Below are 19,220 nucleotides of genomic sequence, written 5' to 3' on the forward strand. Positions count from 1 at the left end.
GCCCGTCAGGTGCAGGATCCCCCCTCAATGTCTTCCTTCACTCTCTCGGTACGGATGGCACCCTGGTTGCCAGGGTGAGACACACAATGATGCTTTTGCACAAGGTGGGCAGGAGATTACACGACCAATCATGGTGTAAACCGGCCTCTCCCTCCAGTCATTGTGTCTCCATCCAATGAGCAGCCATGTTTCCGGCGCTGGGCTGAGCTGCCAGTGTCATTGATCTGTTCCCTTAGTCACACACAACAATGGTGTGTTTACAACCTGCAACAAGATCTCGCCGGCCCACACTTTACACTCACAAGTCTCCGTGACGTAGGCCTCAGATTTCACTCACGTCACCCTCTGCTCCACGGGAGCTTGCCATCTATTTCTGGATGTGTGCAGGAGGGCTGGCAAATCACGGATTGTTAGACATCATATATCTGTTAATCCGGCATCTAATCATCTGGAAATTTCTTACAAGATTTATACATTGTGGATTCATTCTGCGAGATTTTAGGATGAGTTCACGTTAGCACAGGACAGGGGATACGTGTCTGATCTATAGGGCATGAGTACGGGGTCCGAGGTCCCCCATTGCGATGGAGCGGCGGTTACGTATACATTCAATGTCTATGGAACTGATGGCGATATTCCAGCACCCTGCCCTGACTTGTACATTGTTCTGTCAACTTAGCCGTATGAATGACATGTTTTATATTTTTAATGAGTTTGTGCAAAAGTTTTAGGCAGGGGGGGAAGTAATATCTTGGGGATCTTTTTCACATTTTGTCGGTCCCGTTATGTACATGCTATCGCTCGATCGACTATAAGTGTAGGTGAAAAAGTCACGTATACGGGTTTTATGCACATGAAGCTTTATTGCCATAAATGGAAGATTCTTAAACTTTTTGATACACTTTCAATCTTTTCCATTTGTCTATAAGGCGTTCTCATGGGATGATCCACGAGAGCTGAATTGATCCCCCCAGGAATAATAAGCAATCAGGTTTATCAGAATACAGCTCACAGCTCAGACTACAAGGACCATCTTGCCGGTGGCCCCGCTCTTGTGCATGATGTCCTCATGGGCCTGAGGGGCTTTCTCCAGTGGATACTCAGGCCCGATCAATGGTTTTAGCCATCCGCTCTCCATTCCTCCAAAGAGAGCAGCTGCGGCCTCCTTCCAGTCATCCTGAAACCAAAAATAAATTTTTGTTATTATATGTAACATACTCAAACATAAAGATCTGCAAATAAGACCGTAAACATATAAGCAAAATGATCAAATAGAAATTTCACAACAGGGAGGCAGTACTATCTGTGCCAACGTTATTTAAAAGGGGAAAGAGGGACATAGTACTAACTGTGCCTACATCATATACAAGGAGAAACAAGGATACAGTACTAACTGTGCCTACATCATATACAAGGAGAAACAAGGATACAGTATTAACTGTGCCTACATCATATACAAGGAGAAACAAGGATACAGTACTAACTGTGCCTACATCATATACAAGGAGAAACAAGGATACAGTACTAACTGTGCCTACATCATATACAAGGAGAAACAAGGATACAGTACTAACTGTGCCTACATCATATACAAGGAGAAACAAGGATACAGTACTAACTGTGCCTACATCATATACAAGGAGAAACAAGGATATAGTACTAACTGTGCCTACATCATATACAAGGAAAAACAAGGATACAGTACTAACTGTGCCTACATCATATACAAGGAGAAACAAGGATACAGTACTAACTGTGCCTACATCATATACAAAGAGAAACAAGGATACAGTACTAACTGTGCCTACATCATATACAAGGAGAAACAAGGATACAGTACTAACTGCGCCTACATCATATACAAGGAAAAACAAGGATACAGTACTAACTGTGCCTACATCATATACAAGGAAAAACAAGGATACAGTACTAACTGTGCCTACATCATATACAAGGAAAAACAAGGATACAATACTATCTGTGTCCACATCATATACAAGGAGAAACAGGGAGACAGTACGATCTGTGTCAACATCATATACAAGGAGAAACAGGGAGACAGTACGATCTGTGTCAACATCATATACAAGGAGAAACAGGGAGACAGTACGATCTGTGTCAACATCATATACAAGGAGAAACAGGGAGACAGTACTATCTGTGCCAACACAATTTAAAAGCAGAAACGGGGAGACAGAACTATCTGTGCCAATGTCATTTACAGGGAGAAGCCAAGGAACTTTCCATTATCTTGAATTTGCTATTAATTTATTGCAAAAGTTAAGCACAGGGGATTCCCTATTTCACAGAATAGTCTGCTATTACCTTGGTGGAGTTGAAGATGGACACTGCGATGATACTGGGCTCCTTGGTCATAGTGTCTGTGGGGTTGATTTCAAAGGGGCCTCGGTAGCCGACAATCTGGAATAGAGGAACACAACCTGTAAATAGACAGAACCTCACAAGATATGTCAGGGGGGGACTGAATGTTCAGTCTGTGTTTGCCAAAATCTACCTTATCAGGTGCCATTTGTAATGTATGGCTTATTGTATGGTTTGGCTACAGCGCATGTCTCCAGCAGATCATACTCTACTCTCTATTGGACATTCGGACACTTGTCTTGTCACCATTGTCATGGCAGATATGATAGGTACAGGTAAGATAGGCAAATAGATCCAGTGCACCATGTAGGATAATCAGTAAGGGTACTTACGATCACTCGGCCACCAGTTGTAAGGAGTTTCAGGTCGTTGCTGAGGTTAACATCGGCCATCATCTCCAAGATGATGTGAACCCCTTCTCCTTCGGTAGCCTCCTAAATATTGAAAAGCACATCACTCAGCTTTCCATAATAAATCCCAATATCCAATGTCCATATACAATGTGGGGTGACTGTGACATCTACTTTATAGGGGGCAATACCGTACATCTTCGAGAAGACCCCCCACCCCATTTAGATCAGATTTTTCCAGTTTCCCTATATAAGAGATAGGGGAGTATGGACACTTACCCGGATCTTCTCGATATAATCCTTCTCTCTGTGGTTGAACACTTGGTGGGCGCCATTTTGTAAAACCAAATTTAACCCTTTGGGGCTGCCAGCAGTGCCAAACACCTTGAATCCAAAGGCCCTAGCGATCTGACAAGCCGCGATGCCCACCTGCAGGGGGAGAAATAAGATGTAAGCTGGATATGACCATACCAACATGTGCCCATTGTCTATATACTGTCTTATAGTCCACAACCTCATTCATCTCTCCAGTACCCCAGTCTATCAGGGAAGCTCTCATATATTTCTTTACTACCCTAGACCACCAGGGAAGCTGACAATAACCTATCACTGTCCTAGACTATCAATGATCAGAGAATGATGGTTATTAGTTCCTTTCCTACCTTAGACCATCATATAAGCAGACATTACGCAAGGGGTACCCTAGAGCACCAGGGAACATTGAAATTGTTTTGAACCATTTTGCCCTTTCTGTTGACTAAAATTAAGTGTATCCTATAGTCCTATTTTCATGTTGTAAAATTGAGCTATCTTAACCCTTCAGGCCTTAAGAAAAGCTGGGTGACCACCCCTATGTCTCCTATAATCCCTGGATAAACTTTTTGAAAACAGAGAGGGGGAAAGATATAACACCCATATGTCAAAGAGGGATAACTCCATGTCTTATATTCACTGGATAGATAGAGATGACATCACTTACCCCGCCACTGGCACCGTGTACGAGGACCACCTCCCCGGGTTTACCGTGTGCTCTGCGTGACAAAAACACAAAGGTGTAATGCTCTGCAGACTGAGTGTATGTGACATTGTCAGACTTGCTGCAGATTATATACACTCCTATGATACAGTATACACCTATAGATCCCACCTTTGAAACAGAGCCCTGTAGGCAGCAAAGTATGGAATAGATATGGCCGCTCCTTGCTTAAAGTTCAGTTGCTCAGGAAGTTGGTAAACCGTATCCTCAGAGGCGACCGTATACTCCGCGTATCCCCCAGTGATTGTAGCGGTGGTAAAGACGCGATCTCCTTTCTGTACAAGATAGGAAAGACATAAAATAATAATAGATATTAAAATAGAATTTACCAGGTTATGTAACGCCGCGAGGATTCTGGGAAAAACTATTGTAACAGAAATGTTCATCGTCTGCGCCATATACGCCAACAGGGCATATAGATAGTACAAGTGACAGCGCCACCAAGTGGCCAAATAAGCATGAAGAATGGCAATTAGGAAAAGCATCAGTTACCTTAAAGGTAGTCACGTTTCTGCCGACGTCCACGACAATCCCTGAGATGTCAGATCCAGGCGTGTAAGGTAAGGTTGGTTTCCATGCGAAGGTGCCAGCTCGGATACAAGTCTCCAGTGGGTTAATTCCGCAGGCGTGAACTCGGATCAACACCTTTTCCATAAAAAGTAGAAAACAAATATCGATTTCACATATAAGGTATAATATACTGTGCTACCATCCCAGCAAGATCCCAGCAAACAGCTCCATAAATCTCAGCGTCCTGGACTCTAGTGACTACTGTATGACATGAAGGGAGAGGGGTAGTGAGGCTAAAGGGGTTCCCTAAAATACAAAGAAAGTAGTCAGATTTAGCAGCACTCTAGTTGATGGGTAGTGTCTGGTATGGAAGCCAGGCCCTCATTTACTTCACTAGGCCAGGAATCCAATACCAGACAGAGTCAATGACCATCTGTGGCGCTGTTTCTAGAAAAAAAAAGTAGAGCTAACTTCAGAGACTGCCTTTACAGAATACCTCCAATTATAAAACATTATGTCTCCCATACATTGCAAGCACAGAAGAGGAGATCCTGCTCCCATGTGTCTCTGTAACTCACTCTCATCAACAGCAGCAGCATGAAGGACATTATACAGCAGTGTAGCTGTGAATCCAGCACTGAGACAATAGAAGCAGCAGCAGCTCTGAGTGTCTGTGTCTCTCTGCCTCTACCGGTACTCGGTTTTATCAGTGCTGGAGGCAATACTAGAGGAGTAGGGGAGTATGTGACGATACAGTAGGCAGAGGTAGGAGAGTGACCAGTACAGTAGGTAGAGGAGTAGGAGAGTGATCAGTACAGTAGGTAGAGGAGTAGGAGAGTGACCAGTACAGTAGGTAGAGGTAGGAGAGTGATCAGTACAGTAGGTAGAGGAGTAGGAGAGTGATCAGTATAGTAGGTAGAGGAGTAGGAGAGTGACCAGTACAGTAGGTAGAGGTAGGAGAGTGATCAGTACAGTAGGCAGAGGAGTAGGAGAGTGACCAGTACAGTAGGTAGAGGAGTAGGAGAGTGACCAGTACAGTAGGTAGAGGTAGGAGAGTGATCAGTACAGTAGGCAGAGGAGTAGGAGAGTGACCAGTACAGTAGGTAGAGGAGTAGGAGAGTGATCAGTACAGTAGGTAGAGGAGTAGGAGAGTGATCAGTACAGTAGGTAGAGGAGTAGGAGAGTGACCAGTACAATAGGTAGAGGAGTAGGAGAGTGACCAGTACAGTAGGTAGAGGAGTAGGAGAGTGATCAGTACAGTAGGTAGAGGAGTAGGAGAGTGATCAGTACAGTAGGTAGAGGAGTAGGAGAGTGACCAGTACAGTAGGTAGAGGAGTAGGAGAGTGACCAGTACAGTAGGTAGAGGAGTAGGAGAGTGATCAGTATAGTAGGTAGAGGAGTAGGAGAGTGATCAGTATAGTAGGTAGAGGAATAGGACAGTGACCAGTACAGTAGGCAGAGGTAGGAAAGTGACCAGTACAGTAGACAGAGGAGTGGGAGAGTGACCAGTACAGTAGGCAGAGGTAGGAGAGTGACCAGTACAGTAGGCAGAGGAGTAGGAGAGTGACCAGTACAGTAGGTAGAGGAGTAGGAGAGTGACCAGTACAGTAGGTAGAGGAGTAGGAGAGTGATCAGTATAGTAGGTAGAGGAGTAGGAGAGTGATCAGTATAGTAGGTAGAGGAATAGGACAGTGACCAGTACAGTATGCAGAGGTAGGAGAGTGACCAGTACAGTAGGCAGAGGAGTAGGAGAGTGTCCAGTACAGTAGGTAGAGGAGTAGGAGAGTGATCAGTATAGTAGGTAGAGGAGTAGGAGAGTGATCAGTACAGTAGGTAGAGGAGTAGGAGAGTGATCAGTACAGTAGGTAGAGGAGCAGGAGAGTGATCAGTACAGTAGGTATAGGAGTAGGAGAGTGATCAGTACAGTAGGTAGAGGAGTAGGAGAGTGATCAGTACAGTAGGTAGAGGAGTAGGAGAGTGATCAGTACAGTAGGTAGAGGAGCAGGAGAGTGATCAGTACAGTAGGCAGAGGAGTAGGAGAGTGTCCAGTACAGTAGGTAGAGGAGTAGGAGAGTGATCAGTACAGTAGGTAGAGGAGTAGGAGAGTGATCAGTACAGTAGGTAGAGGAGTAGGAGAGTGATCAGTACAGTAGGTAGAGGAGTAGGAGAGTGATCAGTACAGTAGGTAGAGGAGTAGGAGAGTGACCAGTACAGTAGGTAGAGGAGTAGGAGAGTGATCAGTACAGTAGGTAGAGGAGTAGGAGAGTGATCAGTACAGTAGGTAGAGACGTAGGAGAGTGATCAGTACAGTAGGTAGAGGAGTAGGAAAGTAACCAGTACAGTAGACAGAGGAGTAGGAGAGTGATGAGTACAGTAGGCAGAGGAGTAGGAGCGTGACCAGTACAGTAGGTAGAGGAATAGGACAGTAACCAGTACAGTAGGCAGAGGAGTTGGAGAGTTACCAGTATAGTAGGTAGAGGAGTAGGAGAGTGACCAGTACAGTAGGTAGAGGAGTAGGAGAGTTACCAGTATAGTAGGTAGAGGAGTAGGAGAGTGACCAGTACAGTAGGTAGAGGTAGGAGAGTGACCAGTACAGTATGTAGAGGAGTAGGAGAGTGACCAGTACAGTAGGTAGAGGAGTAGGAGAGTGACCAGTACAGTAGACAGAGGAGTAGGAGAGTGACCAGTACAGTAGGCAGAGGAGTAGGAGAGTGACCAGTACAGTAGACAGAGGTAGGAGAGTGAACAGTACAGTAGACAGAGGAGTAGGAGAGTGAACCAGTACAGTAGGTAGAGGAGTAGGAGAGTGACCAGTACAGTAGGCAGAGGAGTAGGAGAGTGACCAGTACAGAAGGTAGAGGAGTAGGACAGTGATCAGTACAGTAGGTAGAGGAGTAGGAGAGTGATCAGTACAGTAGGTAGAGGAGTAGGAGAATGACCAGTACAGTTGGTAGAGGAGTAGGAGAGTGACCAGTACAGTTGGTAGAGGAGTAGGAGAGTGACCAGTACAGTTGGTAGAGGAGTAGGAGAGTGACCAGTACAGTAGACAGAGGAATAGGAGAGTGAACCAGTACAGTAGGTAGAGGAGTAGGAGAGTGACCAGTACAGCAGGTAGAGGAGTAGGAGAGTGATCAGTACAGTAGGCAGAGGAGTAGGAGAGTGATCAGTACAGTAGGTAGAGGAGTAGGAGAGTGATCAGTACAGTAGGCAGAGGAGTAGGAGAGTGACCATTACAGTAGGCAGAGGAGTAGGAGAGTGACCAGTACAGTAGGCAGAGGAGTAGGAGAGTGACCAGTACAGTAGACAGAGGAGTGGGAGAGTGACTAGTACAGTAGGCAGAGGAGTAGGAGAGTGACCATTACAGTAGGCAGAGGAGTGGGAGAGTGAGGGATCAGTACAGGAGTGAGTAGGAGTGAAGTCTGACAAGTGGATAGGATATATTACATCGTTTCTTCTTTTCTATTCTATCGTTTTATGGAAAGAAAATTTAAAAGCTAGTTACACTTTAAGCAGTTCCCTGCTATGGTCTAAACAGCAGCTTCACTTTAGGCAAAACATCTGTACCTGGTTCTCTGCTGGTAAAGGCACTGGGACATCAGTAAGGAGCTTCAGGACCTCAGGACTCCCAAACTCCGAGACGCGAATAGCTCGCATGAACCTTTCCACAGAAGCCATGCTGGTGCACCTGAAACTCTCCCAGCTACAGCGCAGACCTCATATATAGTACGCCACAAAGCACTGACATATTACATCTGACGTCCATTATGTACTGTAATCCCCCCAGATCCTCCTATTATGCACCCGAGTGTAGACAGCCTATAAACGGCTCCCTGCACCCTCCCAAATCCACATGAACCTGCTGACTGCACAATGTGTCGGCCAAAATCTATCACAGAATGAGGGGAATTTACAATGTATCACTTTGTAACCTAATCCCCAATGTTCGGATTCTTTGTGGTGTAAAAAATTCTGCAACTTTCTAAATATACTTTGGCCCACATTTATCAGTGTGTTTGCGCCTTTTTCCTGGCACATTTTACTCCAAAATAACATCTAATCTGCTGTGGGACACGTTTATTAACTATTCCAGCCAGAAATTAGAGCCAATTCTGCCCAGATTGTAAGATTGATGCCAGGGTGAGGTCACCCACAAATTTCAGAGAGATGCCAGGGGAGGGCCATGATCTTACAATGTATCCATGTAAACTATTACACTGCTATTATGTAACATTTATTATGTGGACGGAACCCCCAGTGTGAATGCGTGTGTATACCCTATGTAGGTGGGTAGCTGGTGGGGAGGCTATACTCATGTAACATGATGTATCTGCGCTGTAGGTAGTAGTCACTGTAGGTAGGTACGTGAGTAGCAGAGTTTATTATGACATTTGTAGCCAGAAGACGGCTAGAGATGGCATCTCAGGAAGAGTGTGTGGGGGGGGGGAGGTGCAAAAGGGACCCAATGCTGTATGGGGGCCATTAGGGAGCATCAATACCTGCAGGCCGCTAAGTGGTATTATACTGTGTGGAGCCACCAAGGGTGGAGTTACTAAGGTACAAGGTAACATTATATCATGTGGGCTCACTAAGGGTGCATTATAATATATGGGGCTACTTAGGGCCATTATATTGTTTAGGTTATATTGTAAGGGGGCATTACACTGTGTGGGGGACTCTAGGCATTATACTGTTTTATAGGGTTCACTAAAGGGAATCATACTAACCATTAAAGGGGTATTATATTTTGTGGGGGCCACTACGGGGGAATTAAAATATGTGGGGATCACTAAGGAGCATTATACTGTGTGGGGGCGCTAAGTGGCATTATAATATACTGCATATGTGGGAGCCATAATACTTTGTGGTGTCCACTAAGCGGTCATTATACTGTGTGTGGACCACTAGGGCACATTATAATATGTATGGGCCTCTACGGGGTCAGCATATTGTGTAGGAGCCAATAGGGGGGCATTATACATTGAGGTATCCACTAAGGAGCATTATACTGTGTGGGGGCATTAAGTGGCATTATAACATACTGCATACAGTGTTGGCCAAAAGTATTGGCACCCCTGCCATTCTGTCAGATAATTCTCGTTTCTTCCAGATAATGATTGCAATCACAAATTCTTTGGTATTATTATCTTCATTTAATTTGTCTTCAATAGAAAACCACAAAAAGAATTGTCAAAAAGCCAGATTGGATATAATTCCACAGCAAACATAAAAAAGGGGGTGTACAAAAGTATTGGCACTGTTTGAAAAATCATGTGATGCTTCTCTAATTTGTGTAATTAACAGCACATGTTACTTACCTGAGGCACCTAACAGGTGGTGGCAATAACTAAGTCTGCTTCCCACAGACTGAGCCATCATATCCTGTCTGTGTTTTTGCACTATATACGGGTAAATGCCTGTTGTAGGTGGGGGGGGGGTCATTTTTAGCCTCTATGGCACGTTAAATAAAGGTTATGTTTTAGTACATTTATCGGTCTGATATCTAGAGTCCATCAGCCACTCTGTGAAGCTTGTATATGGTGGTTGACGATACCCTCTGCGAATAGTGAGCAATAAGGGGACATTATACTAGGTGGAAATGGACAGGGTTAAAGTTGCATTGGCATTGCTAGAATATGGTTTAACCGGAAGAATTTGTCCCTGGACAGATTTATTCCTTTTTGTATCCTGCAAAAGTTGAGATGTGTGTCTATGTGGTGGGAAGGGGGACACTTATGAGGTATGATTTACGTATACACTATGACCACCAATGTGTTAAAATGGTGCTGCTCACCTCTTATGATCCCTGCCACCCTAGTTCTAAGCAACTGAATACAATGTTGAAAGTCCTCTGTGAGATAACTCAGCAACACAAATCTCTCTTCATTCCAGATAGTTTGCTACAATGTATCGGTGCATATTTTGTATTATACCGCCATCAGGACATCAGAACATATAATATGGACATATTATGGATGCCTCCGTAAATAGTTTGCAAAATTTAAGGAATAGCATTTTAAAATTTTTATTTCAACTTTTGATGGAGTGCTAAAAAAGAAATGAAAAATAAAACACCGGATCTTCAGAGCACAAAGACCATCTTGCCGGTGGCCCCGCTCTTGTCTATGATGTCCTCATGGGCCTGAGGGGCTTTCTCCAGTGGATACTCAGGCCCAATCAATGGTTTTAGCCATCCGCTCTCCATTCCCCCGTAGAGAGCGGCTGCCATCTCCTTCCAGTCATCCTGAAACCAAAAAGGAAAAGGAAGGCAGTACTATTTGTGTGCAAATCATTTCCAGAGATCAAAAGACAATACTTTCTGTGTCCACATTTTTTACAAAGAGAGACAGTGAGGCAGCACTACTATCAGTGGCGACATCTTTCACATAGAGAAACAGGGCAACAGTGATAACTGTCTAAACCTCATTTACGAGGAGAGATGGAAAGTCAATATAATCTCTGCCAATTTCACTTACATGAACAGAAAGGAAGGTTGTACTATAATAAAAAGGAAGGCAGTAATATCTGTGCCAAAAACATTTACAAGTGGAGACAGGGAGGCAGTACTATCTGTACCTGCATCATTTACAAGGATAGACAGGGAGGCAGTACTATCTGTACCTACACCCTTTACAAGGATAGACAGGGAGGCAGTACTATCTGTACCTACACCCTTTACAAGGATAGACAGGGAGGCAGTACTATCTGTACCTGCATCATTTACAAGGATAGACAGGGAGGTAGTACTATCTGTACCTACATCATTTACAAGGATAGACAGGGAGGCAGTACTATCTGTACCTACATCATTTACAAGGATAGACAGGGAGGCAGTACTATCTGTACCTACATCATTTACAGGAAAAGACTATTCGACTTTCCAGGATCTTGGATTTTCTCTCAGTGTACTAGTATGTGCACACTTCAAGGCGATTCTCTATTTCATAGAACACTTGGATAATGTTTTCTCATTGTTTCTACCTTAGTGGCGTTATAGAGTCCCATTCCAATGATACTAGAGTCTTTGTACAGTGTATCTTTGGGGTTTATTTCTACTGTACCTCGGGAGCCAATAACCTAGAAAAAAGGAACACAGCCGGTTAGTAGAAAATTCTTAAGAAATATTCTATGGGGCCACTAAATATTATAGTCAGGATACTTCAAATTCTGCTACGCGAACATGCCCTGATACTGATAAACACCAATGCCAAAGGGGTACGGTAATATTCCTTTAATCTGACATCACCGAACAGTCTTCTCTGTCAGAGAATTAAGGAAGGGACCACGTAATACTTTGAGTTCAAAGTATAGCAATTTATAATATGTCCATGAAACGCTGACCCGACCTGACCGCACCAGGGCCGCACCCAACCTGACCACATCAGGGCTGCACCCAACCTGACCGCACCCAACCTGACTGCACCAGGGCCGCACCCGACCCAACTGCACCAGGGCCACACCCGACCCGACTGCACCAGGGCCGCACCCGACCCGACTGCACCAGGGCCGCACCCAACCTGATCACATCAGGGCTGCACCCGACCTGACCGCACACCCAACCTGACTGCACCAGGGCCGCACCTGACCCGACTGCACCAGGGCCGCACCCGACCTGACCGCACCAGGGCCGCGCCCAACCTGACCGCACCAGGGCCGCACCCGACATGACCGTACCCAACCTGACTGCACTATGGCCGCACCTGACCTGAGGCGACAGCACAAAGCAATGGGGTGACATTTTTTTTCTGCATCGCTGCCTATTGGCTTATTCCAGCAGGTAGCGGCCAATATGTTACTCACCAGATACTTACTATGACTCGGCCACCGTATGATAGAATTTTCAGGTCATTGCTGAGGTTAACGTTGGCCAGCATCTCCAGGATGATATTAACCCCTTCACCTCCTGCAGCCTCCTAAATTTTAGAAAATTCCACATTCATCTCTCCATAATAAATAACAATATTCTGCCCCCTTATATTTTGTGACAATTGCAGTATACAGGATAATATATACAGTATCACACATGACAAGGAGCCGTCTTTTCTGCTACGTCAAATATAAGAGTTTGGGGTGCAGACAATATGGACGCTTACCTGGATCTTCTCCATATAATCCTTCTCTTTGTGGTTGAATGCTTTATGGGCTCCATTTTTCTGAATCAGATTTAACCCTTCGGTAGTGCTGGCAGTGCCAAATACCTTGAATCCATAGGCCCTGGCAACCTGACAACACGCTATCCCAGTCTAAATGGAAATAAAATGAGATGAGATTGGGCATTGTTTTTAGCTCCTGCACTATTCTAGGCCATCAGGGAAAATAGCAACAACTTCTATACTACCCTAGCCCATCAGGGAAGAGGGCAATAAATCCTTCAGTACCCTAGACCACCGGGGAATCTGGCAATAAATCCTTCACTACCCCAGACTACCGGGAAATGTGGCAATAAATCCTTCACTACCCTAGACCACAGGGAATCTGGCAATAAATCCTTCACTACCCTAGACCACTGGGAAATCTGGCAATAAATCCTTCACTACCCCAGACCACCAGGGAATCTGACAATAAATCCTTCACTACCCTAGACCACCAGGGAATCTGGCAATAAACCCTTCACTACCCTAGACCACCGGGGAATCTGGCAATAAATCCTTCACTACCCTAGACCACCGGGGAATCTGGCAATAAATCCTTCACTACCCTAGACCACCGGGGAATCTGGCAATAAATCCTTCACTACCCTAGCCCACTGAGGAATCTGGCAATAAATCCTTCATTACCCTAGACCACCGGGGAATCTGGCAATAAATCCTTCACTACCCCAGACTACCGGGAAATGTGGCAATAAATCCTTCACTACCCTAGACCACCAGGGAAGTTGGAAATAAATTCTTCACTACCCTAGACCACCTGGGAATCTGGCAATAAATCCTTCACTACCCTAGCCCATCAGGGAAGATGGCAATAAATCCTTCACTACCCTAGAACACCGGGGAATATGGCAATAAATCCTTCACTACCCTAGACCACCGGGGAATCTGGCAATAAATCCTTCACTACCCTAGCCCACCAGGGAAGATGGCAATAAATCCTTCACTACCCTAGACCACCGGGGGAATCTGGCAATAAATCCTTCACTACCCTAGACCACCGAGTAACTTGGAAATAAATTCTTCACTACCCTAGACCACCGAGTAATCTGGCAATAAATCCTTCACTACCCTAGCCCACCAGGAAAGTTGGAAATAAATTATTCACTACCCTAGACCACCGGGTAATCTGGCAATAAATCCTTCACTACCCTAGCCCACCAGGGAAGTTGGAAATAAATTCTTCACTACCTTAGACCACCGAGTAATCTGGCAATAAATCCTTCACTACCCTAGCCCACCAGGAAAGTTGGAAATAAATTATTCACTACCCTAGACCACCGGGGGAATCTGGCAATAAATCCTTCACTACCCTAGCCCACCAGGGAAGTTGGAAATAAATTCTTCACTACCTTAGACCACCGGGGAATCCAGCAATAAATCCTTCACTATCCTAGCCCACCAGGGAAGTTGGAAATAAATCCTTCACTATCCTAGGTCAAAAGGGAAGCTAATCATAACCTCTCTATATAACACTGATCATCGGAGAAGTGAATATTAGATCCTTTCCTACCATAGACCATTATGGCAGACATTAACCCATTACTGCACCAGATAAAACAATTCTGGGGCCCTCCCTTCAACCACCACTAGGAAATACCCCATTTGGGTGGGTTCTGCTGGACCATCATTGTGTTAGAGCCTGGATTCACCGGGGACCCTCCGGTACTCTGATGGGTCAGTCCGACACTGAACGAAAAAAGATAACTCATAGTCTTAAATTCGCTGGCTAAATAGAAAAGGTCACATGACTTACCCCCCCACTGGCACCGTGTACAAGGACCAGATCCCCCGGTTTGCCGCGTGCGCTATATAAGAAAAGAAAGATGTAGAAAGTTGTAATGTTCTGCAGACTGACTGTAGAATATGTGATCTGTTGTGTTAATGGAACAGACCTCTTATGATGAACTACTGCAATAACGGAACACAAGTCTTAGGCCTGTTTACATCTGCGCTCGGGTTTCCGATCAGGGACTCCACGAATAGAAACCTATACGCATTAAAAGGCGGTTAGCTAAGAAACCACACGGACTCCATAGATTGTAGTGAGCTCTGTGTGGTTTCCGCACGAGACATGCGCAGAGAAAAGTAAGTAACCACTTTTTAATGGGTATAGGTTTCCGTATGGCAGCATCATTGACTAGATCCACTACAGGCCAGGAAGAACCTACTTTAACCACTTCATTGTAGCATCTACCCTTTAATAATGCCACTACACCTACTGAATGGAGGACCTGCACGGAATAGACATGTGTCTACAGGACCTGCAGAGAATGGACATGTGACCACAAGTCCTGCACAGAACAGACATGTGTCTACAGGTCCTGCATGGAACAGAAACGTGACCACAGAATCTGCAGAGAATGTACGTGACCACAGGTCCTGCACGGAACAGAAATGTGACCACAGAACCTGCAGAGAATGGACATGTGACTACAGGACCTGCACGGAACAGACATGTGACCTCAGGCCCTGCACGGAACAGACATGTGACCTCAGGCCCTGCACACATGTAACTTTAGCAAGGGAAAAGTAGGAAAGGTACCATTTGCTAGCTTAAAGAAACCTGCATCACAGACCTCCCACAACCTGTCATCCAGAACCTCCCAGAGTGTCCTGGAGGGTCCTTAAAAAAAGAGAAACCTACCAGACTCCTGGAAAGTTCCCATATTTTTCATATATCTCCCCCAGGTTCCTGACATATGTGTCGTCCAGGGCGGATCTTGAATAGGCCTCAGTCCCAGGTGTGGGTCCTGGGCTCCTTACTGGGCCATAAAAGGCTGCAGAGCCTGCACTTCAGGGCAGATCCTGGGAGGAGAGGAAGTGGTTAGGTCTGTCCTGACACTGAGAGCCCTGTGTTACGGTACAGTGTTCTTGGTTGATTCGTGTGGCTGGTAGTAAGCCACATGTATAGTTATTATTTTCTGGTTAGTTAGTGCTCAGACGAGCAGGATTTGTTTTGCATTTTGCCTAAAGCTAAGGATGCATTTATTTTGCTTATTTTGCATTTTTTAAATAAACCGCTTTTTGCTGCACGTTTTGTGTCGCTGTCTCTGACTAGTTGAGTCTGTACCACTGCTTCTACCTCCATTCACACTATCTTTATATACAGAGAGAGAGCTTACAATGTACACAGAGCCCTGTAGGCGGTAAAGTATGGAATAGATATGGCCGCTCCTTGCTTAAAGTTCAGCTGCTCAGGAAGATGGTAAACCGTATCCTCAGAGGCGACCGTATACTCCGCATATGCCCCAGTGATTGTATCCCTGGTGAACACGCGATCTCCTTTCTGGCCAACATATGAAAGACATAAATAAAATACCAATTGTTAAACTAGAATCACCATAAACACTAATCCACCAGGTTAGACGAAAAAATTTCCATCATCTACTCGGAACAATGTTTGCCAACCTCTAATCAGGGACATAATAGAGCATATAGACAGTCTAACTGGGAAGCAACAGTGCCACCAAGTGGCCATATTAGCATGTAAAATAGCAAAAAGGACCAATAAAAAAGCACAGCATTTACCTTAAAGGTCTTCACATCTTTGCCAACTTCCTCTACAACCCCTGAGGCGTCGGTACCAGGCGTGTAGGGCAGCTTTGGCTTCATCATGACGCCAGCTCTGATGTAAGTCTCCAATGGGTTAATTCCGCATGCGTGCACTCGGATTAAAACCTTTTACATAATAATAAACAGGAAAAAAAAAACAATCACTGATCTCATATATAAGGGAGTACTGTGTGCAGCTTCTGTTGGGGATGGTCTCTTTTTGAGAAGGGTCTTCTCAGGGGTGAATCTTCAGGTCGCCGCCTGGGGTACAATACAGAGGGCAGCTAGCGGGCCATGTTCTTAAAGGGGCAATAAATCTGTATATAAATGGAAAACCACACAAAAGTCTGCAGTCATGACACTATATATATATATAAATGTTCCTAAAGATTATACCCTATAGTCAGTCTCTCGGGTCTGAAATGGCCGGCAACAAAAACTGGAGCGATATTTTTTCATGGGTTATGTCTAGTATTGCAGTTTAACCCTATTTACAGACACAACCCTCACGGCCGCCATCAAGGCAGGGTGAAATAAGGGGTAGTGTCAAGGCAGGGTCTTTGCAGCCCATTCAGATTGTCAGGGGCTATTTATAGGAATCATTTGGGGAGGACGGTGTTGAGGGATGAAGTGGTAGGAATTGTGTGAACATACAGTCTTACATCCCTCCAGTTATTAGTGGTGTAGGTGTGAATCCGGCCCTAGGGTGACACCATAGGAGTATGAGGATTTCTGTGTTGCTGTTTTGCAGCTGCTCCTGCTTTCCATAGACTTCTTGCAGCTGTTGCAACCTGATCCCTCATGGACATGTGCAGCAAGTTTTACTCAAAAATGCAGCGCTGGGGTCATGTCAGGATTGGAGCTGAGATTAAACAGTCGACTTTTACTACCAAGGACCAGCTGGACATGATATTGAAATACAGAGGTGAAGCAACGGTTCATAAACCTGAGATGAAGACATCGATACCAGCTTAATAGAAAAGCCCTGACCCATCTCTTGCTGCAACACCCTCCGTTTATTGAACCTTATAATAACCTATAATTATAATATAATAACCTGCAATATTACGAGTGCACAGACCCCTGTATATAGGATTTAGCAGAGTGCAGGATACAGGAGGGAGGAGGAAAGGAGTCTGATAGGGGGAGAATGGGTCATTTTCTGTATATTACAAAGTTTCTTATCATTACTTACATTACTTATACCATCAGTATATCAGAAGACAAATGTACATGACAGTTACACATTGAGCAATTCTCTTTCATGCTTTAAACTGCAGCTTCACTTTAGACAAGACGTATACCTGGTCGTCTTTTGGTGACGGCACTGGCACATCTGTAAGGAGCTTCATAACCTCAGGTTTACCAAACTCCGAGACCCGGATTGCTCGCATGAACCTTTCCACGGAAGCCATGTTGGTTTATCTGAAATGCACACAACATACAAGGCAGACCTTATATGCAATAAGACATGGACACATTGCAGCTTACAAGCATTATGTTCCGTCAAAGTAAAACTTTTAGTTTCTGCCGCAGGTTTGGCGACACCTCCACAGAAGCAGCACAAGGACCTATGGCTGGTTTAGGATCCCCAAACCTGATGGCAGGTTCCCAGTTACCTTACATTTGCTACAGTCATATATTTGCACATAGCCCTATAGCCTCGCTTTTGCAAATTGAACAACCCCAGGTTCGATACCCTTTGTATTCCAATCCGGCCATCCCCTCCATTACCTTGGTCGCTCTTCTTTGCACCCACTCTAGTTCAGCTACTGTACTGTATATCCTTATACACGGGTGCCCAATATTATATACAATATTACGTGTGCAAAACTATATCCTCATCATTAGCATCTACGCCTCTTTTTTTATTAGCCGCGTGTCAGCAGCCGCCAAGGACTGGTTACTAAAGTTTAAGTTTGCAGTTAACTATTTAATGCAATCATTTTCGCGATCGGATTCCGAATTATAGATAATTTACGATGACCTATCCTGCTACGAGTGCATAAGAAAGCAAGTAAGAAATCTGACCAGATGCTACACTACATAGTTACATAGTAGATGAGGTTGGATAAAGACATTAGTCCATCAAGTCCAACCTATAACCCTACAATCCCTACAGACTACTCGCTGTTAGAGATGAGCAAATTGGATTGGAATAAAATGAATTCAACCTGTATTTTCTAAAGTTTGGAGTTCATCCTGACACTTGGTGTGCCCCACATGACCTGGGCATGTGATGTCACACAAGAAGCCAGAAGAGGCCCGAGAGAGCGTGCAGGACACCGTGAGCATGCCCAGAAGAGGCGAGGGAAGGTCAACATAACTGGTATTTATATTCTGCACCTCCTTGGGCCTCCTCCTATTATACTCTGGGCTCTGAAGTGCAATCATTTCACATCAGTGGTTAGCACTGTAGTCTTGCAGCGCTGGAGTCATGGGCTCGAATCCTGCCAAAGACAACATCTGCAGTGTTTGCGTGGGTTTCCTCCGGGTACTCCGGTTTCCTCCCACACACCAAAGACATACTGATTGTGAGCTCTATATGGGACAGCGACTGTCAATGTCTGTAAAGCGCTGCGGAATATGATGGCGCTATACAAGTAAGCATAATAAATAAATACATCCGGTTCTAGCCGAACAAGAAAGGAACCAAAGGATTGTCTCATCCAAACCCAAGACGGATGGAATCAAATCTTCAGGGGTCTGCCCATCTCTACTTACCGTCATTACAAGCAGATCAAGTAGGAAGATAAGACAGAAAGAGTTAACTTAACTTCCATGGAGAGAATGCCGGAGGCCTCTGTGCAGAAGAAGGGCGTGTTCACACCCTCAGGTTTTGGCATACAGTTTTTACAATTAAAATTCAGGGGTGAATTGAGGCAAGGAGGAGAAGTAACATGTCCTTTATAGGTTCTCATGATACACAGTTGGTTATAGCTTCAAATACTGCATCCATAACCTGAGCATGTGAACACATCCTGCAAGAGGACAGCTCCGTCCCTGCAAAAATAAAAAGTGCCAGCAGCTATTCAGTGGGTATAACCAGCAAGAGGGTGCAGCCAGCCTGGAAAGAAGTATTACCATCAGATAGCCCGTCCAGAAGTCGCTCGCGCACAGTCCAAGTCCCTGTATTTGTGTCCATTCCTCCTCCTCCCCTGATATATCGAATCTCCCAGCACCTGCCCAGAATTCACATTCTATAGAGAAGGATTGGGCGATTGTAATCCTCTCGCTCCTCGG

General features: G+C 44.9%; 2 protein-coding genes across 2 annotated transcripts; both read right to left on the reverse strand.

Moving 5' to 3' along the window:
* Window positions 1-843: 843 nt before the first annotated feature.
* LOC142218691 (quinone oxidoreductase-like) lies at window positions 844-7,999 on the reverse strand. Its single transcript, XM_075287576.1, has 8 exons — window positions 7,843-7,999; window positions 4,261-4,413; window positions 3,880-4,043; window positions 3,712-3,763; window positions 3,012-3,161; window positions 2,715-2,816; window positions 2,326-2,421; window positions 844-1,177 (listed from the first exon to the last, which is right to left on the reverse strand). Exons 1-8 carry the CDS (start codon window positions 7,951-7,953, stop codon window positions 1,016-1,018), a joined length of 990 nt encoding a protein of 329 aa, XP_075143677.1. The 5' UTR covers window positions 7,954-7,999; the 3' UTR covers window positions 844-1,015.
* A 2,357-nt stretch (window positions 8,000-10,356) lies between these two features.
* LOC142218849 (zeta-crystallin-like) lies at window positions 10,357-17,402 on the reverse strand. Its single transcript, XM_075287813.1, has 8 exons — window positions 17,282-17,402; window positions 15,954-16,103; window positions 15,548-15,711; window positions 14,179-14,230; window positions 12,363-12,518; window positions 12,087-12,188; window positions 11,257-11,352; window positions 10,357-10,519 (listed from the first exon to the last, which is right to left on the reverse strand). The coding sequence occupies exons 1-8, from the start codon at window positions 17,390-17,392 to the stop codon at window positions 10,358-10,360; spliced, it is 993 nt and encodes a 330-aa protein (XP_075143914.1). The 5' UTR covers window positions 17,393-17,402; the 3' UTR covers window position 10,357.
* Window positions 17,403-19,220: the final 1,818 nt, after the last annotated feature.

Source organism: Leptodactylus fuscus, chromosome 9, assembly GCF_031893055.1.
Source record: "Leptodactylus fuscus isolate aLepFus1 chromosome 9, aLepFus1.hap2, whole genome shotgun sequence".
Classification (NCBI taxonomy): domain Eukaryota; kingdom Metazoa; phylum Chordata; class Amphibia; order Anura; family Leptodactylidae; genus Leptodactylus; species Leptodactylus fuscus.